Source organism: Bactrocera oleae, chromosome 4 (genome assembly GCF_042242935.1).
Source record: "Bactrocera oleae isolate idBacOlea1 chromosome 4, idBacOlea1, whole genome shotgun sequence".
NCBI lineage: Eukaryota > Metazoa > Arthropoda > Insecta > Diptera > Tephritidae > Bactrocera > Bactrocera oleae.
In genome coordinates this window covers 62,793,175-62,818,428 of record NC_091538.1, presented here as the reverse complement: position 1 = coordinate 62,818,428, position 25,254 = coordinate 62,793,175, and the positions used below count along the sequence as shown (strand labels likewise).

At 32.1% G+C, this 25,254-nt stretch overlaps 5 protein-coding genes across 10 annotated transcripts; 2 read left to right on the top strand and 3 right to left on the bottom strand.

Moving 5' to 3' along the window:
* The first annotated feature begins 162 nt into the window (after positions 1-162).
* Positions 163-1,335, top strand: LOC106627840 (CDGSH iron-sulfur domain-containing protein 3, mitochondrial). The gene is made up of 4 exons (XM_014248124.3): positions 163-324; positions 584-743; positions 892-985; positions 1,057-1,335. Exons 1-4 carry the CDS (start codon positions 280-282, stop codon positions 1,178-1,180), a joined length of 423 nt encoding a protein of 140 aa, XP_014103599.1. The 5' UTR covers positions 163-279; the 3' UTR covers positions 1,181-1,335.
* Positions 1,336-5,083: 3,748 nt separating this feature from the next.
* Eb1 (microtubule-associated protein RP/EB family member 1) lies at positions 5,084-18,888 on the bottom strand. Of its 6 annotated transcripts, none has more exons than XM_014248155.3 (8): positions 18,709-18,888; positions 13,482-13,802; positions 13,266-13,411; positions 11,551-11,848; positions 8,121-8,260; positions 7,963-8,045; positions 6,181-6,271; positions 5,084-5,292 (listed from the first exon to the last, which is right to left on the bottom strand). In XM_014248155.3, the coding sequence occupies exons 2-8, from the start codon at positions 13,600-13,602 to the stop codon at positions 5,242-5,244; spliced, it is 930 nt and encodes a 309-aa protein (XP_014103630.1). In that variant the 5' UTR covers positions 13,603-13,802; positions 18,709-18,888; the 3' UTR covers positions 5,084-5,241. The 6 variants fall into 6 exon arrangements, with proteins under 6 accessions (XP_014103630.1, XP_014103635.1, XP_014103636.1 ...); XM_014248160.3 differs by having other exon boundaries at positions 6,199-6,271; XM_014248161.3 differs by lacking the exon at positions 11,551-11,848 and adding an exon at positions 8,875-9,133 and having other exon boundaries at positions 18,709-18,887.
* A 639-nt stretch (positions 18,889-19,527) lies between these two features.
* Positions 19,528-21,791, bottom strand: Mccc2 (methylcrotonyl-CoA carboxylase subunit 2). Its single transcript, XM_014248154.3, has 4 exons — positions 21,527-21,791; positions 21,216-21,469; positions 20,262-21,148; positions 19,528-20,195 (listed from the first exon to the last, which is right to left on the bottom strand). Exons 1-4 carry the CDS (start codon positions 21,656-21,658, stop codon positions 19,720-19,722), a joined length of 1,749 nt encoding a protein of 582 aa, XP_014103629.3. The 5' UTR covers positions 21,659-21,791; the 3' UTR covers positions 19,528-19,719.
* A 285-nt stretch (positions 21,792-22,076) lies between these two features.
* Positions 22,077-24,621, bottom strand: sel (canopy family protein seele). The gene is made up of 4 exons (XM_036369864.2): positions 24,310-24,621; positions 24,080-24,247; positions 23,834-23,985; positions 22,077-23,777 (listed from the first exon to the last, which is right to left on the bottom strand). The coding sequence occupies exons 1-4, from the start codon at positions 24,398-24,400 to the stop codon at positions 23,613-23,615; spliced, it is 576 nt and encodes a 191-aa protein (XP_036225757.1). The 5' UTR covers positions 24,401-24,621; the 3' UTR covers positions 22,077-23,612.
* On the top strand, positions 22,132-22,717 carry LOC106627813 (cytochrome c oxidase subunit 7C, mitochondrial). The gene is made up of 3 exons (XM_036369866.2): positions 22,132-22,246; positions 22,349-22,473; positions 22,578-22,717. The coding sequence occupies exons 1-2, from the start codon at positions 22,163-22,165 to the stop codon at positions 22,463-22,465; spliced, it is 201 nt and encodes a 66-aa protein (XP_036225759.1). The 5' UTR covers positions 22,132-22,162; the 3' UTR covers positions 22,466-22,473; positions 22,578-22,717.
* Positions 24,622-25,254: the final 633 nt, after the last annotated feature.

Below are 25,254 nucleotides of genomic sequence, written 5' to 3'. Positions count from 1 at the left end.
AATAAAAATATATATGTTGTCATATGTATATTTTAAGCAATAATGATGGATAATAGTATATTTATCTACATACATGTATAGTTTTCCAACAAATCACATTTGTTCGAAAACTCCGAAAAATAGGAAAAGTAAAATGTATTTTCTGAAACTAAGTGGCAACTAAAACGATCAGCTGTAAAATCACTAAATTGTCAAAAGCTAAAACGGAATAGGTTATAAAACAATTTCAAGTTAATTTAGTGAAAGGAATATTCTTTTAGTTTTATTTAAATTAGCAAAATGTCGATTTTTATAAAAAGTGTGCGTGCTCAAAGGGTTTTAATGGTAAGTTAATATCTAATTTATGATGATGTGGAACTGTAGATATAGCAAAGCATAATATGTGTTGCAAAAATAACTAATTTATTACCTTTCACTTAGCCTTGGTTAACTAACCTTTTATTGCTTATACAAAAAGTTAAACAATTCCAGAAGAAGATCCGGAGCAGTAATTGGCATTTCATATACCAATTGTTCAATTTCAATTATGCTGTTTTTAATTATTTTCTGAATTCCGTTATAAGCATGACATTTCTTTTTACAGCACCGGATGTACGCTTCCTCTAAGTCGTCAGTTCCAGCTAGCAGTACGGAAGTTAAAACAATTCCGAAAAACTTACTCGAGGGTAGTCAAACTTCTCACCTACAACCCGAAAATGGTGCAATTTTCGACAAAAAACCATTTAAACTACACCTGGAAGCAAGTAAGTTAATAAATAAATAACTTGAGGGGAATTAGAGTTGATTCGTGTAAAACAATGCATTCATCTTAGACAAAAAATAAATAAATGCCCTATTCTCTCCTTAATCAAATGTGCTTTATTAATATGTTAACATTTCCTAATTTGATAGATAAAACTTACAGCTGGTGTTTGTGCGGAAAATCGAAGAGCCAACCTATTTGTGACGGTATGCACAAAAATGAATTCTTAAAAATAAAATTAAGGTTAGTGCTCATTTGTACATACTTCCCAAGCTGTAGATAATTAAAAACAACATTATAAATATATTTCACAGGCCCGTAAGATTTCAAGTTGAAAAAACGGGCGATTACTGGCTGTGCAATTGTAAACAAACGAAGCATCGTCCCTTCTGCGATGGCACACACAAGCAACCTGACATTCAAGCTGCTGTACGTTAAACTGGCGGAAAATAGCACAAACAGTGTAATCAAGTTGTTTAAGGAATATTTACCTTTGTTAAAGTGTATGCATTTCAAAAAAATTATTGTTTAAATAACAGCAAATGTTCCAAGTCAATAAAAATATTATTAAAATTCGTTTTTAATACAAGCAACAGTTTGATATATATATTTCTCTTTTATATGTTGTATATGCCGTTATACATATATATTTTTATGAATATGCTGTAGTCCAATATTTTTACATATATTACGAAGTATGCACTATACATATTATTTGATTGTATTTTACCAACGCTTAAATACTGAATAATATTGTGTCGATGAAAAACTCTGATATGCGAACTTTAATCTGTCTATTTAATTAAAGTATGTGTATTTTAACAAATGTTTAACGTAATATTTACAAAATTTATTTTGTGATATTCACCACAGCTAATAACAGGAATACGAAAAATTTTAACATACATTCAAACAATTCTGATGATTATTTTGGATATGTAGTTCATGTAGATACTTTAAAATGTTTACATGTATACATTCACATACATATCGGCGTTATAAAGCGTTTTACAATAAGTAAATGTGTGTAAATATTTATATAAAATAGATTGGAGTTCGTTTCATTAGTAAATGTCGTCAGCAGATGTGGAAACAACGTTTTATTTGGATATAGTGATATGTTAACCCAACCTTATGTTGGCGTTTTAACGTCATTGAAGGATACATGTATTTCCCTAAACAATTTCAAATCCGAAGAACTTAGTTGTATCAATCATTTTTACAACTTTCGTAGGCTAATATAATTACAACTGGGCCATTAAACTATATGAGCAAAAACTATATATATGTATATGAATTTAACAGCTTAATACACGATATCAATGCCAACTCTACCCATCACAGCATTGTAAACCCATAATAAATATTTATATCAAGCACTTCATAGTTCTCTAAGTTACATTTGCTAAATTATGTAGAGCTAACTTCACACTAATTCATTTTACCAGCAATTTATTAACTATTTATTTCATTTTAGTCGGCATAATCGTTGAATTTCTCTTTGAACCGATTATCAACAAACGAAAATTTGTTTGCACAAAATTCTAACACAATGTGGTGGTCCATTTGCATATTGTAGTGGCTATTGTTATTTTTTAGCGTCGTTTGCTTTTTGAAAAGCTCAAACCTGAAGCAAATAAAAAGACAAGAACAAACACAAAAATACATTTTAATAAATCATTTTATAAATGGGCGTAACGGCAATGTGCTTTCAAACACCCAGCAACTAATTAATGCCATTGCCATAAAATGCTTTGAAAATAGGAAAATTCGAATTAATTACATACATATTTAAGAATACAATCTAATTACCCTAAAATGCTTAGTAATACCGAAAAACTAATTATACCCTCAACAGGGTGTATTAAGTTTGCCAAGAAGTTTGTAACACCCAGAAGGGAACAAAAAGTATACATAATTGATCAGCATGACGAGCCGAGTCGATTTAGCCATGTTCATTAGTTCTATTCACTCAGTTTATGAGATATCGATTTTATTTTCCACACGTTCTTTTCACCCCAAGAAGCTGCTCACTTGTCGAAACCGCCTACATATATCGGACCACTATAGCATATAACTGTCATACAAATTGATCGATCAAAATCCAGTCCTTGTATGGAAAACTTTTTATTTGACGAGATATATTCACGAAATTTGGCATAAATTAATGTCCAAGGCAACGGTACGTTCTTCAAAGAAATTGATCGATTCAACACAGCATATAGCTACCAATCAAACCGCCCGAATTTATTTACGAATAAATTATAGCTTCGGTGCAACCGAAGTTAACGTTTATTTTCTTGTTTTAAATTGGTTATATACATAATAGTTTTAATATTATCTTACAAATGGGAGGTTAAAGTTAAAGTTGTTTGTCGGTACCCGAATCAGGCGGGTGATACGTTACTCGATCTCTTCGGCTATAGATAATGAGATCAGAAAACTTTCAATTGCGGATTTGAAGATTTGACCAAGCTTATCACTAAACTAACTATGATACATTCACTATGTCCATATTATAAAATTTCTGTAAATCAAAGTAGTTCTACAAAGAACAAACTTTGGCTTTACCCAAAGTACAATTTCTCGTATTGCAATAGAAGTCTAAGAAATAACTAAATTAAGCAATTAGCCTCGAAAATAAAAATAAAATAAATGCAAATGGATATTTTAGATTCTCTAATTCTGATGAGTTTTGGAATTAACGCAATTTATTTTTACTAACTAAAATCATAAAAAGCATAAGCAACTTGAATACGGTTGGTTTTTATTTCAAAAATAAAATAACGGCACAAATTATAAATAACTATGTATGTAATGTTTATGCGAGATAGCAAACATGATAGTGTAGTAAACATGCACTAGTGATTTTAACGATTTAAAAGAATAGACGAAAAAGAAAGAGAATTCTGAAAACTAACTTTGCAAAAATGCAATTGTGTGTACGAAATTTATGTTGCGAAATTATGTTTCTTTAGTTTTCGTTTGTTCTACGAACTAACTTAAGCGCACAAACCAACAGAAAACAAATACAATTTTTGTATAATCAATTTGAAATTATTAAGCTTGGTCGAAAAGTAAATTACGACAAGTAAAAGACAGTTTATTCTATAATCAGCAATGAAAATTAATACGAATACATAAAATAATTAAATATTGAAGCAAAAATTAGTATGTCTTTTAAATTTAGTCACCAATTGCTCGCAAGAAAATGTTTGGCTACAGTGGAAAATACTATAGGATCAAATCTACATCTACTATAAAGTATATAAACATGAGTATTAATACAACAGTTGTGAACTTCAATTCCTCACGCTTTCACTGTGCGGCTGCAATAAAGAACACTGAAACTAACTTAACCTTTTTTTATTTGTCGTTAAATTTCAAGTCGACCCTAGCAAAATGGGCGGAGTATTTTACTTAAGGTTTTACATTCGACTTCAAAATTTAAAGCGGCATTCCCACAACTCACAAAGTCGGTGAGTGTCATAACTTCAAAACTTTTCAAAAAATTTCTAACACTATTTCCCTACATCATTTCTGAGGTAAAGCTGGAATTTTTTAATATTTTTCATTTTACTATAACAAACTAACCGATTTCTTCGCAAAAACACGCGTTTTTTCCTGCAGTTTTCCAAAAAAAAGTGAAAAATTTAAATTTCGTAAAACCCACTCCCCAGCTTTACCTGGGCAAAAAGATTATCTCGCGACATAATTTTGATTTCAGAAGATCCAGCACCGAGTTATGAGGGACACCGCAATTCAACTTTTCTCCGAGACGCTCCAGAGTAATTGCTGCCGCCACTGCCGTATTTCTTTTATATTTGGTCATCAAAATTCAACAGAATATTCTGTAAGTGTCATGATATAAAGTACCATTGGTTATTAGAAGATAGATTTTAACTGTTTCATCAAAACAAAATTATAAAGATGGGCCTTGTTTTACACGTATTAACCCTACTCCTCCTTTAAGAAAAAGTAAGAAATATAAATTGTATCAACCATATTATGTCTCATACGAGTTCCAGCTGCATCCAAACTATAAAAAATCAGTCTGTCGTACGTTGTCACCTAAACTGTTACCTACAAGCATACACTCACATAATTTTAATGTTCTTTTTTTTATTATTATGAACGTTTTATGTTCAAATATTAATATCGTTTATTTTCGTTAGATTTTGTTCGTATTTATATTATAGATTATCGTAATTTAAGCAGTTTGTTCATGTATTTATTTATTAAAAGATACTTCGCCTTATCTGTTTGCTTCTTCTTCAGTTTCGTGTGTTATAGCAGTAGTAGCCGTAATTCCATTCTAAATTGTCATTGAGTACAGCAATATTTTCAACATTTATCAATCATGTTTAACATAGTTTATTATGCTTAAATTCTTGTATTTTTTAAATCTTGTTTTTTTTTTTTGTGTAATATAAACATTTTTTTCTCAGTTTCTGTTTATTTGCAGTTCTGTAATCAATCCTCCTTGCGAGTTGTTGCTTTTAATACTCCTCATCCTCGGGCGGAATTTCATCCGGAGGCGCAAAACCATCCTGTCAAGGTGTAGTAGTGTTCGGTTGTGTAGTGTTTTCGAATTTACAGGGCATTATGTAAATATGATGTTCAAGTAAATAATGCAGTGACCAATAGATGTATGGTTGAATAAACAGAAGAGAATGTCAATGTACGCACACACACACAAATTTATACACATTGATGATGCAGCGTCGTGGAGCGGTGCAAACACACACAAATATATATATGCACGTTGTGATATGGCGGATATTTTTTGTTTTTGTTTTTCAATTATTGGAGGTTGTAGAATAATGCGGGTGTCAGGTGTGCATGATGATATTTGATATTTTCAATTCAAATGCACCGTTTTAATGGCCAATTAACAGCGAACAGTGATGTGATTGTTGTTGTTTTGAGTGTATTGATGATAATAAAAAAAGAAAAAAGGAAAAAAGAGCGTTATAAATTTAAATTAAGTAAATGTGAAAGTCATTGGCGGTTAAGACGACTTGCCAAAATTGTTAGTATTAGAAAATATTTAACAATAAATAAATGCCAATTCACCGCGAAAACTATAATAGTGTAAACAAATACAATAACAACAAATAATTTCGCTGATAATTTTTCTTTTCAAATGCGTTAACGCTAAAATAGGCATTTGCATTATATATTATTAGAAATTGTGAATTCGAGAAACACAATTAAAGCTCTTATTTAAAAAATAACCGGATAGAAGTTAAATGGAAATATAAAAAATTAGCTATTTTTGCTAAAACTTTAATTAAACTTGACTTAGTTACTAGTTATTATTTAACTTTTTTTTACTTTTAAAATTGGCATTTGTAGTTTGTACAAAACATAAAAATTTTGCTGTGGGAATTTTTTTCGGGGTGAAAAAAGAAATATACAAATGAAATTACACATACAGAAGTGTTGCGCTTTACCTCGGTCGCATACATAATATCCAAAATCTTTTGTATTAAAGGATGCGGGTCACCTTCTGCTGCTTCTTGGCAGCTGTTGAAGAAATGCATGGAAAAGAATATTTTAAAATATAAAAAATGTATTTGTAAATATTTGCATGTTGAGACAAAAGATAAGCGTTAGTTGTTGATAATTGTACATTAGTCAGATTTTTTTGCATTTTTACAAAAATAAATTAAATATGAAATTCATAAATAGTTTTGTGTGAGTGTATAGTCTTGATTGACTATATTATATATATAATATAATAAAATTAAACCAATTTAAAAAAATTTGTTGAGGAGCAAAAATTTAATTAAAAAGGCATTTATCTTAAGCAGGATTCTGCAAATACTGCATTAGAAAATAATTGGACTAACATTTCAAATACTTTAAAAATACTTTCTAAATTTTTAATTCTAAACACCAGATTGAAAAATAAAATTTTAATCTCATTCGTGAATAAAAAAAATATTATTTTGGTTTTTAATCCTAATCACCAAATTAAAAACTAACAAAAAAAAAAATAATAATGCTAAGCTTACAATTAAAAATTTTAGAAAGAAATGTAGTAGGTGTCATGAATTCAGATATTATTGGTTTGACGTTTGAAACAGAAATTGTGGCGGTTTTGGGTTTCACGGAAACCAATTTTATCAGTTTTGTTATCAGAAACAAAGCAAGAGGATTTTCGCTCACAGATTTGAAATGTAAGTTAAGAAAATAATTTATATTATTGTTACGATTTCATTTATCGTTATTTCTATAGGGGAAAACATAAGAATAAAACAAAATTGTCAAATTATCGAGTTTATGGAAAAAATCAAGATATTTTAAGAGAATTTACAAAACGTAATAAACGTAATTTAACACGCAAATGCGTCTTTATTCAGTCGATAATGTGATATAAATCGGTGAAGTAAGAATGTATACAAACTTACAAGTAAATGCAAGCTAAATTTCACATGCGACTCCCCGGTGCATCAAGTGGATTACAGTGATCTTTTAATATATTCCTTTCGTTTTTTTCGTTGCTTTTTTTCTAAAAGAAAAACTAAAATAGCGCAACTCATTGTAAACTTTAGTAGACTTCATTCAGCAATTCAAATTTATAAAACGCTTCCTAATTTATTCATTTGCAAATTTTGTCACATTAGGCACATCACGCAAATCCAATCAGATTCTGTGACACCATTCAAAATCAGAATTGGTATGCAATTCTGACAACTACGCAAATCTGTCTTGGATTCCACAACACCCCTGATTGTCTTAGAATTGACAATTTTTCTCTTTTGCGTATTTCGCATTTTACCATTTTCAACATAGTTTAGCTCTGTTTGTCTTATTTAAATTTTATTTCTTTTAATTATAGTGTTTTAGTTAGAAATATGTAAATCTTTCCTTTCGTATGCCTTTTCATTTCAACTTTTTATTTGAAAAATAATTTATGTATTTTAAATCCAAGATGTTTGGAATTAAAAATTCAATTTTCAACATTCAATTTATATGAATAAATTGAAAATCAAATCAAAATCAGAATAAAATATTTAAAATTTAATTTCATTCAATCAAATCATTTCATTCAAAATTTTTACACAAGCTTTCATATTTAGTTACCTAAATATGGTGCTTAAACCTTTCTTCTTGTGTAAAATTATAGTTTTTTTAAATGCACTTTGAGTGTGAAAAATACGAAACGCTTATCTCATTACCTCATTGCTACATTACAATTTCAGTTCACTTACAGTATTTCTATGTCACGCAATTTTGAGAAATAGAAATCCCGCTCTTTCTCCAAACCCTCCAAGTTCAAACGCATATCCATGACCTGAGAAAAATTTAAAAAAAAATTTTATTTTAAAATTTCCTAGAAAACGTATGTGTGTGATAAAAAAAATCTTGCCTGATTGGACAACTCCTCGATCTGTTGGTTCGACACCGTATTGGATGAGTCGCCGGACTTTTTAACTGCACCGGTGGTATTATTTACGGCAGCTGACTTAGTTACGACTGGTGCTGCGGCGCGCGGTGGTACTTTGGAAACTGCGCATGCGCGTTGTTCGAAATAGCGTAAAATAAAATAATAGCAATATCAGCACACATATACACAATATACACGATAAACTAAGTTAAGATTCATAATTTACAAGGGTATATTCAACAAACGTGAAGCACGTACACATCTATTTTTAGAGAAATATTCGAAAATTGTATTTTTAACAATATGGATGGACAATTTTGTTTGTGATGTTTTTTTTTTGGAAAAGTTGTGCTTTCAATTTTGTTAAATGAAACATAACTAAATCTACGAAGCAATGAATAATGGATTTTTTGACGAACGGTTGATTAACTAATTAAAAACCAAATAACAAAATTAGTGGTGAGAGTAGAAAAATTAGTAAAAAGGCGTTTTGACAAACAAAACAATTAAGAAATATAAAGTTTTATACACTGAGATAAATACTTAAAAAAAAAAACATCCAATTGAGAATTTTTTATACAATAATAATACAAAGATAATAAATTAAATACAAACTTTGTGCAAATATAAAAATACATGAGACTACATAGAGATTGAAGCGAATTTCTTTGGATATAACTAAGCGTTTTTAAAAGACATAATTTTGTATACAATTTAAAAATGCAACAGCACATACTGGGCCGTGTCGTCGATGTTGTTGATGAACGCGCCGGCGGTGCTATGGCCACTGGCTTACGTGAGGATAACGAACCGCCACCGGTGCCAGGCAAAGCCTTCACCACACCCGAACCAAAACCCATTGGAGCACCATCTCTAGCAGCGCTGGCATCGTAATCTCGGCCATCATAATTGGCATCGAAGAATTTTTTAAACCATTGTAAAAATTCGAAATTATCTTGAAAACGGCCCTTGATCAGTTTATCAATTGGTATTATCTAAAAAAAATGGAATATACAAAAAAAAAACACAAATAACCAAATAGAAGAGCAAAAGAAAAGACAAAACAAAGCCATAAAATAAAAATATGAAAATTTAAAAAGAAAATGTGAAAGAAAATATTTAAGAAATAGTAAAAAAAAACCAAAACAAAATTAAATTATATATCGTAAATATTTATAAGTTTATTATTTATTGCAATAGTGGTAATCAAATTTTATTTATACAATAAAGTAAATAAGCACAAGGAGTTAGGTCGCGTAATTGGAGCAGCAACTGCTACTGACAGCTGTCATTACAGTTCATGGCGCAGCAATATTAACTACATGTTTGACTTTTGCTGGCAATAAAAATTTTTGAGTTTAAAAAATTCTTTGCTGACGCCAAAACAAGAACGTTAACTTCATTTTGCACCGAAGCTGTAATAACCTTCACAAAAAACAAAAAAATTTCCATACAAGACCCTAATTTTGATCGTTTAGTTTGTATGGCAGCTATAAGCTATGGTGCTTCGATCTGTACCATTGGTTTGGTTTGAAGATTGTACTGTTGTCTTGGGCAATAATTCATGCTATATTTCGTGAAGATAACTTGTACAAGAACTTGGCAGGCATATACTATTGTGATGCCATATGGACGATTCCGACAAATGAGCAGCTTTTTCATATCTCAAAAATTGTGTGCCAAATTAGCGTGTATACAAACAAACAGACGGACATGGCTAAATCCCCTCTAGGATCTTTTGCTACAAACTTCGTGGCAAACTTAATATACCCTGTATAAAGAGTAATATGCTGTTGGAATTAAGTTTATTTTTTATCATTTGAAATGGATAATATAGTATTATTCTATGTTGGCCTATAGTATTAAATAAGTAAATAGAGAAAACAGAGACCGTGCCGCAATACTGCAAAGTAAATATTTACAAATTATTTTTACGAAATTTCACGCCACCTACTATTGTAAGCAAATCGGAAAAAGGTAGGCGTTTCAAACGCATCCAACGGCAAGTTATATGACAGTTAGACTGGAACGTAACGCAAAAAAAAACCGCCAAACAAATAAAACAATGCTAAAAAGTGCATTAATTTTTAGATTTAATACCTCAGTGATAAAAAAAATTTAATAAAAATTACATTAAGTTTCCGGTTAAAGTATTGCGGCTAATTAAACTCAACTCGATTACTATTATTGTTTTTATTCCACATATAATAGCTCATTTTCTTTCATTCAAACACATTTCTGCCCATTATGGTATGAGCAGCTGCTACTTTTTACGCTCATAACTCCACGTGCATATATTTTGTGTATAATTAAGATAAAATTGAAAGTAAAAAGTAAAATTAAAGGTATGTAGAACTATAAAAATTTCAAAAAAAGTGAAACGTAAAAAAAAAAATTTTAAAAAAATAACTGAAATAACCCACTTTTGGGGAAAAATTCACAAATACAAGTTTAAATTCTCAACAGTAGACATACGAACACACCATACTAGACGTAAAAATACACTAAGTAGACATGTATGTTATTATTTATGTGCTTGAATATACAAATGCGCCAGTTAAACTAGTGCCGAAATTTGAAGTATGTAGTTGGGGGCCACCAGGTAAACCTCCCGGTGTGAGGATGAGCGCATAGACACTACATGTATATTTAAGGTGAGTAGTGCACACAGTGTTTTTACATGTGTATTATGGGTATGTATGTATGTGGTGATAGTTACAATAGCAACAAAATTCACTTGAACATAAGTAAAAATAAACAAAACCTATGTCACGGCGCTTTTTTCTTATAATAAAATATATAGTGACATATGTAAATCAAAAACAAGCGAAAAAAGAATGTGACAATTAAATACGTAATACATATATATAAAACAAGCCCCCTGGGTGTTAGCTGAATAAATGCGAGAGGTCGACTTGAGTTACACTAGGTCGCGTTAAGCTTTGTCTCATAGCAATGCAATTTCAACACACGCGTATTTTTCGCAAAGTTCAAGGCGACCTCTGCCATCCACTAATGTGCAAACGTATGTATGTACGTGCATGAGTATACAGTGCAATGCTGTGCGCTTTTTTTTGCTATAAGATGACTTTGTTATATGAGAAAGTGTTGTCGATTTAGTTTAAATAGATGAACGCGCTGAATTTGATTGTAACATTATCTTACGAAAATTCGAAATTTTAAATTTAAAATCTTCAATTCGTTTTAGCAACATTTTATATTTTCAATCCACAAAAAATATTCGTGCTTCACGTTTAATCATTCTAGAAAATTATTTTTTGTTGCAATTCTCTTTGAAGTGTAAAGAATTTGGAGGCGAGTAGTGGTGTTCAAAACACTTTTCCTGAGACTCGCCTCTTCTTCTCTCACTTTATTTCTATCTAATATAATATTTCCATTTTTGCTTGCCCACCTCCACCGCGGTCCGGCCTAACTGCCGTACGTTGTGTTACAGCCGGTAGCGCGTGCGTTCGATTTGGCATCTGTATGTGTCGTTTCTCAAGTAAATCGTTGCTACTGCCTCGACCACTACTGCCGCCGCCGCCGCCGCCGCCACCACCAATGCCATTGCCCAGCTTGACGCCGCTACGAGCTATAAGCGGTTCATATTCGCGCCCATCATAATTTGCATCGAAGAATTTTTTAAACCATTGCAAAAATTCAAAATTATCTTGGAAACGACCTTTTATCAACTTATCGACTGGTATTATCTACAAATTATTGAAGTATTGACACAATTTAATTATTTGTATGTGAAATTTTTTAGAATATTATGCATGAAAATATCGTTCAAGAAATGTATTCAGTATTAAACTGGTTCAAGAATAAATAATTGATATTTAATGTGTCATTTCCCCATTAAATTCGATGATCAATTTATTTATGTCCACTTACGACAAATTTTCGTTTTTGGGTTGCACACATCTAACCTAAAGTGGGTTAGGACCGATTTCCGAAAAATCAGTTGTCAAATTAACGATGCAATGTATTTGTAACGAATATATAACGCGAATACACTATAATGTGAGCCACCCTGATGCATATTTCTATTTATAAAACAGTTGAGCTTGTTCACGTTTAACAAGATTATAAATGTGCGAGGAACGCCCATTGCATATTTCATATGTGGAGTGTTGGATAATAAATGAAGTTTTCTTAGTTACAAAATTAAAAGCAAAAGAGAACAGAAAAAAACATTAACTTCGGCTGCACAGAAGCTATAATACCCTTCACAGGCTTAAGTTTTCCTTAGAACTTGATTTTGATTGGACAATATGATCGGAGATTGTACTGTTGACTTGAACAATAATTAATGTCAAATTTCGTGAAGTATCTTATCAAATAAAAAAGTTTTTCATTCAAGGACTTGATTTAGATCGTTCACCATTCGGAATCAGCAGAAAAGGCAGCTATACTCGTATGCTATAGTGGTCCGATAGGAGCAGTTTCTTTAGTAGAAAAGGACAAGCGAGTTATCGATATCTCAAAAACTGAGGCTAGTTCCTTCGTATAGTTCGCATATATACACACGGACAAGCAAGCGGACGAACATGGCTAAATCGACTCAGCTGATCATTTATATACATATACATATGTTTATATTTTATAGGGTCTTCGACGTCTCCTTGTGGGTGTTTTATAAACTTCGTGGCAAACTTTATATTCCCTATCCATCGTATAATGAATAAAAATACAATATAATATATTTAATTTGGGCTTATCTTAAGTTGTCCTGCAATTTTCTTATTTTTATTCTGTTTCTGTTTATTGTTGAATTCATTATTCATTTGGAGTTTTATCTACTCTAAATGGAATTCTGCATAATTCTGCTTCATATAATTTAAGCATTTTTACTGTATAAATAAAATCATTCCTATAACATACTTTCTGTTCCAATACTCATTCACTTATCATATTCGCATGTAAAATATAAATTAAAAAAAATGTTTTCAACACACTGTTACTGCTACATTGTTAAACGCACAAAGAATAAATTCTCATAAAAATAAATAATAATAATAAGAGATTAAAATATCAATATTACATTAAATAATACTAATAATATATTGACAGACGTATATAAATAAATGCCATACCAATAAAAATAATAATTGGAAGCATTAGTACCTTATCAACTGCCATCTTTTTAAAAGATGCTTGCAAGATTTTGAAATTCTGAATATATTCGTGTTCCAAATTTGTACGAAACTTGACTCTTTTCATTGGCACCGAGCCGGGGAACAACATATCCATGAACTGGCAATAAGCAGCGCCTAAATTAGAAGCAAATCAAATAGTTACGATTTATTATTTTATACTAAACAACAACAACAACTAACTTACCAGTGCATAGCTCTTCAATTTTACCAAATTGCGCTTGCAGGCAATCATTTACCCAAGCGAGCATATCATGTCTGGATAAATTTTCGGTAGTCACATTTGTGGAGTACACGTTGACTGCCATTTTTGTATTGGTACAATTATTACTTTCCTTATTTATTTATTTCTGCTTTACTGCACACACAATAGCCGGCTGCTACTAATTGTCTTGTCCGCTCTTCTCTGTCCTTATGACTGACTGTTGTATAGACCAACTGGCTGATATGGTGTTCTTTCACTTAATCTTCTTTCCGGTGACGTCTTGCTCTCACTCCCTACCAAACACTGCAGTAAATCGTATGAAACAAAAATAAAACTTAAGTATTGTAACAAGTATGAATGTATTTAGATGTGATATATATACACATATAACTACATATATTGTGGAAGATTGTAGAAAATGAAGCCAGGCCCAAAACCGCAACCGAAGGCAAGATTTTGGTTTAAGTTGCAGTTGACTTTTTTGGATGAAGCGAAGCAGAGCGAAAATAGTTGAACTAATTTATATTATCGCCATGTAAAAGATCTGCAACAGCGATATTTGTAAACGATTTGTAATTCATATGATTTTATATTTCATTTAACAATTTGTTTTTGGATTAAGGGTGGAGACGGTGATGGCGCCACCATACACATACATATGTATGTACATATATATTTATATAAATATTTTTGTATTGCTAACGCTACTAATTGCTCCTACATTAAACTTAATTGTTAAGATAATAAGTGAAGCATAACTTGCGCGTGCGTACTATGAACTCATGTTATTTTGGCGCAGAGTAGAAACAAGCAACAGATGTTCATCGAAACTGAAACTTATTGTTAAAAAATCAATTTAACTGAATTTGAATGCAGACTTACTCAAGATATACACGCATATTAAATTTACTTATATATATTCATACTTTTTATAGAAATCTTTAAATTTTTTAACATGCAAATACAATCACTTTTAATTATTTATTATTACTTATATTTATTGCGATGTTATAGCATGAAAAATCAATAGAAAAGAATTCGACACTATATGAGGGTGAAACAGTCACGAAATTGTTAAATATTGCTTTCTGACTCACAAACTTCTGTTCTTGAACGACAATAAAATCTTTGCTGCATCGACATGCTACGCGGACTTAGTTGCACTCGTCTATTTTAAACGCACCGAAGACGCAAAAAAAGTAGACAAATGGTAAAATATTTAATTTTTAGATTTAGAAATGCAGAGGTTCGTACAACTGCTGTACATGAATGTACCAAGGGAGTATGTCTGTGTAGCAGCAACAGTTGCTGTACGATGAACGATTGGGCGAGCTGCTGCATACAGCATACGTAACACAGCACAACAACAAATGTCGCTTGCAAACCAAATTCTCCCAAAGTTGTCTACTACAGTCGAATGCAGCAATGGCCAACGTGCAACGTTCGGCGTTTTTTCTCAAAAAAAATCTAACAACATAAATAGATACAAAAACAAAATGAGCACATCACCAACAGCCGAAGTATGCGTCAGCACTTTCACGAACAATATCAAGCGAACAATGAACTTTACCGTCCGTCAGCCAACTCGAGGCTAGGCCGAGCGACCGGCAAACCTACGCAAAACAAAGCGACTGCATGCTGACATTTTGGAATGAGGAAGAACCTGAATGGGTAAATAGGAAGTGGACGGTGGTACGTATTTAAAGTTAACAAAATGAAAAAAAAAAACATACATAAAAATAAAGTAATTACATTATTTGGTGCATAATTAGAAGTCTGAAAAAAACTGTAAACATAACTCTACGCTTGACAAACATTGGTTAATAAAGACACAATTGACATGAATTCAGAAGCTTTAAAATTGCATTCTTTAAATGATAGCGGTTTATGATAAGCAGGTGTCATTACCATTGAAGTATAGGGTTTAGAGTAAATTTGAAGTAAAGGCAACCTTTTTTTTTATTAATTTTGTATATTATTTTTATTAATATTCATATTTTTGCGTAGCTACTAGAAATGCTAGCAAATCGAAGTAGAAATACGAGTGTACATTGTGGGAGCTACATGAAGACAATATACCATACATACATATATTAATAAAATCAATAGAATATTTATGAAAACACAACAAAGCGAAATAACTGCTTAAGTGCGTTTGTTGAATATAATATAAATACAAGAAAATATGTTACCTTCGACTGCACCAAAGCTAAAATACGCTTCACAGGTGCATTTTTTTTTTGGCATAAGGGTTACTGGATATCACGGTTCTGACAAATGAGCAGCTTCTTGGGGAGAAAAGTAAATGTGCAAAATCCCAGACTGATATCTCAAAAACTGAGGGACAAGTTCGCAAATATGCAGAGAAACAGATGGAAAAACATGGTTAAATCAACTCAGCTCATCATGCTGATTTTTTATATATAAAGTTTATAGTCTCAGACGTTTCCATCTGACTGTTACAAACTTCGAGGCAAACTTAATATACCCTGTTCAGGGTATAAAAATAAACCAACTATTTCTATATTCGTTGTTTGCATGTAAAAGAATTCGACAGGCGCATTGTTAAGCAAACCATATGTTGGTCAGCGAAAACTTCTGGAAAAGTACGCATAGAATAAGCTTCACCAATGCTGCAATATTGTAAAACAGGTTAGCGGAGAAAGCATATAAAAGCAAATTGTATGCCAATGTCAAATAATTAATCAATACTTTGATCGTTAACTGTACTGCTCAAAACAATTTCTGAAAAAATTCAATGGCACGAAATTTTTTTTCTTCGGTCACCAAATAAGCTCTATCATTGTGACATATTTATAAAATGGATAAGGATTTTTCCTTCACTTTCTGAAAGTCGTAAAATGTTTTTGCTTCTGCATTGAAAAGCGGGTGATACTAACAGTCCGGGTTCGTGTTCCTTACTTATTATTTTATAGCGTTTATCTGCTAACAAATCATATCAAAATTACCATTCTATTCTGCTGCTTTTGTTTAAATAGTATTAACTTACTCACTTTAAATACGAGTGTAACGAACTCAACTCGATTACTAGGTCATCTGTTGGCATTACCGGTGGTCAAGAGTCTATTGCCCATCACCTTCCTTCTGTCATGTACACACAAATACACATATGGATTTGCTTACATTATGGTAGCAGAGGAATTGTGTAGATTAATTTGCCGTCAAACTGAAGGTAAGTGGACATGGTGGCTATTGGCTTGACAGACAAATAAGTGAAATATTATCACTTTTGCTTATATCGACGGTCAATAACTCCCGGAAAATGGTAATTAAAATATTGCTTAAGAGCACAAAAAAACTATTTTTATTAGTTTATAAATTCTATACAGAAGTGTAAAATGCCTGTGGATTTAACGTACGTACCATATAAAAAATTTTAAACGAGCTTCCATATGGCAGCATCAAATACTACGTCCTCACACAAACCAACAGAATGCAAATGTTTTAAATGTGTAACTGGTTTTGCAAATGCGTGGGTAACTGTTAAACATAAAAATATGTCAAATATTACTCTTAAAATTTCAAAGGTACACACATAACTACGAATAGTATAAGGTAGATGGCGATACAATTTTAAACTGTTGTTTTAACACCGAACTCTTAAAGGACTAATTTTGTTAATCATTATACGAACTATGTATAGCCGACATTATGAATATATTAAAACTTTTGCGGCCGGCTAACCGTTACCCATAGTCATACAGAGAGAGGCTTGCGACCAAGTCACCATTGGCATTGACCACTAGCCTTAAGATATGTATCTAACCCTTTGCGCACATAATGCGAAAAATCACATTTCAATAATGCGAAAAATTAACTATTAAAGCTTTCTTTGAACCTACATGGATGGCAGAAATCTGAGGCTACATTAAAAACTTAAGTAGGCGGCTGCATTTATACTCAAGACCGGCTATCAGCATGCCGAACAACTTTGATGTACATATCTACATAGTTACAAACTAGATATTCATAAAATGTGCGAATGGAATTTAGTCCATTAACTGATGACGTAATACACAAATATTGAAAATAATGCAAATTTATACATATTCCAAACGCTTAAGAGTATAAAATAACTGAATAGTAATTTTGCTGACTCAATAATTATTTGATTAACATTCCCAATAATTTAAAATTACTCATTGCATTACCTATTTGGCATACTCAGCAACTCTTTTGCCATGGGAGTGGTTACTTGCACAAGCAGGTGTTGATAGCAGTCACGCAAGTACTATCAACTTCTGATTTGAAGTGCATGGCCAATTTTAATATTAAACTTATTTCATGGATTTAACTCATTTAAAATAAGAATTATGACTGAAAATAAAAAATACCAATATTCCATGGAAAATCCAACACAATCATGTATGCGTTTATAAAATAACTTTGTGACGTTTGTGGTCTGATTGTCTGCATAAGAGAAATTTTCAAAGAATGCTAGAATTTACGTCCCCTATCTCGTACTTGGTACTATTGTAACACTTTTATATATAAAAATTGTATGTTAAAAGCACAACTCAATCCATCGACAAATACACTATTCTACATTAAATTATTTTCATTTGTTTCAAATTCAGTATTCTTGAAAGTTATATTGTATCTTTACTGCAATCGTCATCATCATTATCGTTGGTAGTCAATTACTTTTTCTTCATGCAACGCATTAATCATCATCATCTTTATCTTTTATTTTCTTTTGTTACTTTTTACCGATTCCTTTCATTTAAAAATTTGCACTTCGAAAAATTGCCATACATTTGCGCTCCCTTTTACACACGCGTTTGACACTCCTTCAGCCAACAAAACACATTATATTTTCGCATTCGCTCATCCACCGAAATACATTCGTTCATCCAAAACGCATCCATCGCTTTGACGAGCGCAACATTTGCAAACACATACACTCACCTTCTTCTACAAGCGGAATTTTAGCAGTTTTTCGTTTTCTCTATCTTCCTTGCGTTTTCCAACTTCACGCAACAAACTGCCCCACCACTCCTGCTTAATTCTTGCTTTTTCCCTTCAGAATTCTTAACTTTTACACACAACCTGAAATTCCTTTTCTCTCTTATTCTTTTTCAACACAATCTTCCACAATAATTTCAATGACTATTTCTATTTTCGACATAAATTTGATTTATAACGCAACGTTTGAAAAATTTTCAATAGTTCAAGTTTGGCGTTCTACCTTTTACACTTGCCGATTTTTAATTCTGCAGCGGCTTCTCTTACGCAGGAAATATCAATTGATTTAATATATAAGTATGTGAGCGGTTTATACTCTTAAAACGCTAAAACACCAAAACGCGAGTCAAATAACGTGTGCTATCAACACAGAAAATGCGAACAAACTATTTAAAATCGTTCAATCTCAAATAACGAGCAGATATTTTCGAATTGGGCAAAAACAACGAATAGGTGTGGTGAATATTTAATTGTAACGATTAGAAAATATACCAGACAAACGAAAAAGTTTGTGCCGCTACAAACACTATGTTGCCACCTTACTGTCAAAATTAATATCATTATTTCAAAATTTAATGTTTGATCAATTTATTTGTTTTTCCTCTCTTCTGTCCATTGCACAAACCTACAATGCTTCTGTCTAAAGAGAAAATTACATAAGTTTTTGACTTTAAACATAAATAATAGATAGATGTGGGAGGATGCACACTACGACTTTTGGTCTATTGTGCCCTGACTCTTTTCATGTTGTTTCATCTAGCTCCAAAGCTGTAATAAAATCTAGAATGATTGAAGCTACCCCTCAATGGTTTTCAAATGATTTTGCTTCGGCTGCATACATCCTAAATACGCGAGCCTTCTTCTGGTAACCGCATGTGCACCGACGTCTCGGGCTTTAGCGACACGTTCATTCAGAACTCATTCGTATCATGGTATATTTACGATGATTCGTATCCTGTGGAGATGTTTACGCAGTCTGCAGTGTCCTGTAAGAAATCATCTTAGTATTCCTAAAATACAAAAAATATAAAATTCCAAAAAAATATCTTGCAAAAATATTTAATCCTAAGTATATAACCATTTTGCATTATGTTACTTGTAAACTCACAATAATTGTTTAAAAAATGTGTCTTAACTCTAATAAATGCAACAGTTTCCACAAAAAATATTCACAATGAAATACAATTATATCAAAAATAAATGCAACATGCGTCCACATATCCACTTCAATATTTTACATGCGGAATACACCAAACCGTGTAGATTGACTAGCGTTATTCAAAGCCGCTTTTAAACTTAAGCCTAACACTTGACGTGTATTCGCTGGATCAATGATACCGTCATCCCATAAACGGGCAGTACTATAATAAGGTGAGCCCTCCTTTTCAAATGTTTCGATAATAGGTGCCTTCAACTTATTGGCCTCTTCCTCGGTAAAGTCTTTGCCAGCACGTTTACGTTGATCTGCCGTTATTTGCGCCAGAACATTGGCTGCCTGAGTGCCGCCCATCACGGAAATTCGGGAATTCGGCCACATGTAGAGAAAACGTGGTGAATACGCGCGACCACACATTCCGTAATTTCCAGCACCATAAGATCCTCCGATGATAACTGTAAATTTAGGCACATTTGCACAAGCTACAGCAGTCACCATTTTCGCACCATTCTTTGCAATTCCATTGGCCTCAGCATCGCGACCAACCATAAAACCTTTTCGAAAAGTTTCGATAAAAATACATTGACATACAAGTTATCATTATTTGCAATTTATCTTACCAGTAATATTCTGTAAAAATACTAATGGTATATTCCGCTGTGCGCATAACTGAATAAAATGAGCGCCTTTTAAAGCACTCTCCGAAAATAGTACACCATTGTTTCCGATTATTCCTACTGTATGACCGTATAGTTTCGCAAAACCGCATACCAATGTCTCGCCATATAGTTTTTTGAATTCTGTAAAACGACTTCCGTCCACTATTCGTGCTATGACCTCACGCACGTCAAAACTCTTAGTCAATGTAGTGCCCACAATTCCATATAATTCATATTGGTCATATTTTGGCTCTTCGATCATATCAGTGTCTTTGGCATTGACGGTTCGATTTGCCATTTGACTTGAATATAACAATTTTTCATTGTAGCTATTTGTTAAGGGCAAGTTTAAATTACGCACAACCTGCCTAGCTAAATAAATTGCATGTTCATCATCCACCGCATAGTGATCGGTTACACCAGAAGTTTTACAGTGTAAATCAGCGCCACCCAAGTCTTCAGCAGATACTTCTTCACCTGTAGCAGCTTTTACTAAAGGAGGACCAGCTAAAAATATGGTACCTTGTTTTTTAACAATAATGCTTTCATCGGCCATGGCCGGAACGTAGGCGCCTCCAGCCGTACAACTTCCCATCACCACTGCAATCTGAGGTATACCTAAAGCTGACATGTTAGCTTGGTTATAAAAAATGCGTCCAAAATGTAGCTTGTCTGGAAAAACTTCTGCCTGACGTGGTAAGTTGGCCCCACCAGAATCTACTAAGTAGACACACGGCAAACGATTTTCTTGTGCAATCTCCTGAGCACGTAAATGTTTCTTCACAGTAATTGGATAGTAAGAACCTCCTTTAACCGTAGCATCATTAGCAACAATAACGCACTCAGTTCTGTAATAATGTACATATATTTTTTAAGTATTCATTGAATTTGTATGCATCTATTACTAATACATACCCACAGATTCTACCTACGCCAGTAACAATACCGCCTGAATTGACTATATCTTTTCCATACAATTCGTATCCCGCCAAAGTGCTTAATTCAAGAAATGATGATCCTTTGTCTAGTAATAAATTGATGCGTTCTCTGGGCAAAAGTTTGCCTCGTGAAGTGTGGCGCTCGATTGCTGTAGTTCCACCACCAGTCAGAATTTGCCGAGTGATGTCATCTAGCTGGTTTACCAAATTTGTCATTTCCACAACATTTTCCTGTAATTGTTTATTGTAGAGCACATAATACAAATATTCTACTTGTTTAATAATAACCTTAAACTCAACAGAATTCTTATCAATTGAGCTTGACAAAACATCAGCATCACCAACATGCAAAAGTCGGGCTGTGTTACGAGGTATTTGTTGTGTTATGGGGTTTCTAAACAATTTCAATAACTTAAACATGATTGTACGCTAATTACAAAAATAAATTAAGATAACAATACAAAACTGATAAATCATTAGACTATCACAATCTAATGACCAACAATATGGAATTGTGTGGATAAATTACATCACACGCTATAGGATTGATAACAAAACAGCTGTTAATTTTTCGATCGTAGATCGATACATAATAATTGTACGCATAGAGTTTTCCATTCCATATACATTTAACATGTTTTTGTAAACTTAAATTATACTTATATCTATAAAGGTTTTATTACATATGAATAAAATATCTGGTAAAACATAGTAATTAATAATTAATAAAAATATGTGTTTTGTAAAATAGAAAAAATAAATTTATTGAATTCGCCTTGCTCATTAATTGCACCTCTGGAGAATTCTGACGTTTCTTTTTGTCAGGTTTTTTTCTGTATTTGCGAAGTTCTTAACGTCAAGTTGGAATCAGTAGTCATTTCCATCATTTGAACAAAATCAATTTTATTACAAATTAAAATCAAAATGTTGGGTCGCACAAGTCTTTTGGCTCGTAATATCACCCAGAGTTTGGTCAGGCACCACAGCCATGGCGGTATTCCCGGCGAGGTATGTTAATTCTTTGGGGATATAACAACCCTTTCAATAGCCACATTGTTACATAAGTTAACATTATTTAAAAATTTGTATTATTGAAATTTTGCTTCAAAGAACTTGCCTTTCGGTCTGAATAACCGCTACAAGTTGACCGCTTACTTTATACTTTTCTTCGGTTCTGGATTGGCTGCTCCGTTCTTGGTCGTCAGACATCAACTGCTGAAGAAGTAAAATTTAAGGTTAGTGAGTGCATACTGAGCTCTTTTACGATATAATTACATTTGCCATATTTTTTTTTAAACATAGTGCTGATTTTAATAGTGTTTTTATTTTTTCCTTTTAGGCTTAACTTTGTAAGCATAAATGATGGAATTTTGGCTGGAAAACTTTTGAAGGCTATGACCAACTATTTAAAAGTGTGTTATGTATGATTAAGATAAAAGTGAAACTATTTTCACCAATAAAAAGTATGTCATACTAAAAGGTCTTGAATTTTTTAATTAATATTTGGCAAGCGAATTTTGAATTTGTGAAAATATAATGAGCGGACATGGTGGATAAGAATAATTTTGGCAGAAAATAAAACAATACTTGATAGGAATGTAAATGATTCCTTAGGGCGATACATCTTTTTTATATATAAAAAAAATCATATAACTTTTAAATATTGTCCGAATCGTCTATTTTATTCCATATCAAGCATTTGTAGGATTCCCAAAACTGTGGGGAATTATTAAAATGTAAATACTGTAGATTTTTAAATACACCTAGTGTCACCTAGCTTCGAAAGAAAACTTTTTAAGTTAAAAAAAGTATACTTTGACATATCTGTTAAAAAACCGTCATCCACAAAAAAATACTTTCAAGAACTGAATCCTACATATATAAATATTACAAACATTTCAGAGTGAATTGGCTGAACTTTTGATTGGAAATATACAAATACACTAAAATGACTGGTCGATTAGGTATGCTTGCCCATAGAATACGTCAATTTTCAACCACAATGGTACGACAAGGCGGACATGGCAGACCCGGTTGTCCGGGTGAAGTATGTATGTACAATAATAACTTTGACTGAAAAGTAAAAAAATATTTCTTTATATTTTTTCAAAGAATCTTCCAATAAACTTGAATGCTGGAAAATTCAAAATAACCATGATTATGACACTATTCTTTGGAGTCGGCTTGGGCGCTCCTTGGCTCGTAGTCATGTGGTCAATGGTAAAAGGCAAATAATGGTAAAATTAAATTAACAAAACAATGTCAATTATAGTTTTTGATTGAAGAACACAACGTGTTTGTACAAAATAAATATAATGCTGTATTAAAAAACAAAAATTTAACTAGTATTTAAATTCAACTTAATTCATCGTTATCATAATTCATCCCTTTCATCAAAGTCGTACTCCTCTTGAATGGGACTGAAAGGGCAGTATTTCGCCTGAGCTCCGCAAATTTGAGAGTCCAGATCGTCGCTAAGTTTTGGAGCTTGTAAGGCTTTTATGATGATTTCTTCGTGATCGTCGAGTATCTCTAAACACTAAATAAAAATGGAAACATTAAATATTCTACTATTAATTGAACAACAAAACTTACATAGTGGCCAAGACTTTTATTTAAATCACCGTCTTGGACAAAGTCCACAAGCGATGATTCCGGATTCATCTTTCCATCGACAATCATCTTAAGAAGTGTGAACTTGCCATTGCTTTTATATGTAGCTTTAACATAATCCTCCATTTTATCACCTGCAAAAAGCAAGCAGCATATTTGATGTCTTGTTAACTTTTCATTTCTTTAAACGAGTTTATTAATATCTAAATCAAACGCAACATCACTTACAAATCTTTTCCATTAACTCGGTTAGATACATCTCTGATTTAACAAGTTTAACGGATTTACTTATAGAATTTCCCTTGGCATCAAGTCGAAATCCACTGACGTCAACTGTTTTATTTGGATCTTCCTTAGAAATTGCATTCTCCAATTCTTGTACCGTCGCCTTGCAAACTTTTAAATAAAAATTATAGCCATTAATTTGAAATTTAATTCTTAGACAGTAATAAAAATACCATGACATTTCACCTCCTGCGAAGTGAATCCTTCTGCCACTGACCATAGTACCAACAAACATAGCACTTTTATTAGCGCCCTACCAATCATTTTGTTAAAATTTAAGCACACTCGCTATTATCAAAGTGAAATCTTCCCCGTCCTTTCCGAGGATTCACACAAATAATACGCCAATACCAAGAAAATCAGCGTAAAGTATTATTAAATTATCTCAAATAGCCGCATATCAACAACAGGTTTAAAATATTCCACGTCTCCCCGTTTTATTGGCCAGTTATCGCTTTCTCATAGCATGTCTACTCGGTGCGTTCAGTGAAATACTGATAAGACGACATTGAAAAAGTTGAAAAGCATCAAAGTCGTAAGCCAATTCTTCACGTTATAAGCTCTGGAAGATTCTTTTCTGATTTAAAACTCTCAATATTTTCAAAGTACTTGAAATACTACCTTGTTTCCGGTGGATATATTTATTAATAAAGAGGGCTGGGACATTAAAGTATTAAAGTTTCAATGAATTGTCAAATCACGAAGTCATTCAAAAAGGTTTATTCCAAATTTGATTAATTATAAAAATCACCAGTTGTCTTGCAGTTAGTGTCAAATGGAAATTCATAATATGTGTTTTCGGTTTATTGGTGTTGTGTTTGAAAAGAACAAGGCGAAAATTGTGAAGCAATTTAAAATCAAATGCAAATTTAAGACAAATCGTGGGAATATATATTTGGATGAACTATAGCAATATTTCTAACAGAGGTGATATATTAAACGGGTAAGTGATTATAAAAATTTTTTTAAAACAATTGGAAATCGATATGTATTACACATTAACTAGCCAAACAGATTACAAAAATAACTTATGTATATGTTGTGCTAATTTATGTTCTATACAAAATTCGTATAGAATGTTAATATTTGGAGGAATTTTATGTAATAAAAATTTGAAT

What these genes read in the sequence shown, in the direction of transcription:
- LOC106627840 (XM_014248124.3), top strand. Translation starts at nt 280, where the DNA reads ATGTCGATTTTTATAAAAAGTGTGCGTGCTCAAAGGGTTTTAATG. An exon ending in TAAACTACACCTGGAAGCAA is followed by an intron (nt 744 to 891) that starts GTAAGTTAATAA and finishes CTAATTTGATAG; the next exon opens with ATAAAACTTACAGCTGGTGT. An exon ending in TTCTTAAAAATAAAATTAAG is followed by an intron (nt 986 to 1,056) that starts GTTAGTGCTCAT and finishes TATATTTCACAG; the next exon opens with GCCCGTAAGATTTCAAGTTG.
- Eb1 (XM_014248155.3), bottom strand. Translation starts at nt 13,602, where the DNA reads ATGGCAGTCAACGTGTACTCCACAAATGTGACTACCGAAAATTTATCC. An exon ending in TAGGCCGGACCGCGGTGGAG is followed by an intron (nt 8,261 to 11,550) that starts GTGGGCAAGCAA and finishes GCGCATGCGCAG; the next exon opens with TTTCCAAAGTACCACCGCGC. An exon ending in TTGCGTGACATAGAAATACT is followed by an intron (nt 6,272 to 7,962) that starts GTAAGTGAACTG and finishes TTTCTTCAACAG; the next exon opens with CTGCCAAGAAGCAGCAGAAG.
- Mccc2 (XM_014248154.3), bottom strand. Translation starts at nt 21,658, where the DNA reads ATGTTTAAGTTATTGAAATTGTTTAGAAACCCCATAACACAACAAATA. An exon ending in AGAATTCTGTTGAGTTTAAG is followed by an intron (nt 21,470 to 21,526) that starts GTTATTATTAAA and finishes AAACAATTACAG; the next exon opens with GAAAATGTTGTGGAAATGAC. An exon ending in ATTTTTACAGAATATTACTG is followed by an intron (nt 20,196 to 20,261) that starts GTAAGATAAATT and finishes CTTTTCGAAAAG; the next exon opens with GTTTTATGGTTGGTCGCGAT.
- LOC106627813 (XM_036369866.2), top strand. Translation starts at nt 22,163, where the DNA reads ATGTTGGGTCGCACAAGTCTTTTGGCTCGTAATATCACCCAGAGTTTG. An exon ending in ATGGCGGTATTCCCGGCGAG is followed by an intron (nt 22,247 to 22,348) that starts GTATGTTAATTC and finishes TTTGCTTCAAAG; the next exon opens with AACTTGCCTTTCGGTCTGAA.
- sel (XM_036369864.2), bottom strand. Translation starts at nt 24,400, where the DNA reads ATGATTGGTAGGGCGCTAATAAAAGTGCTATGTTTGTTGGTACTATGG. An exon ending in GCAGGAGGTGAAATGTCATG is followed by an intron (nt 24,248 to 24,309) that starts GTATTTTTATTA and finishes TTTATTTAAAAG; the next exon opens with TTTGCAAGGCGACGGTACAA. An exon ending in CGAGTTAATGGAAAAGATTT is followed by an intron (nt 23,986 to 24,079) that starts GTAAGTGATGTT and finishes TGCTTTTTGCAG; the next exon opens with GTGATAAAATGGAGGATTAT.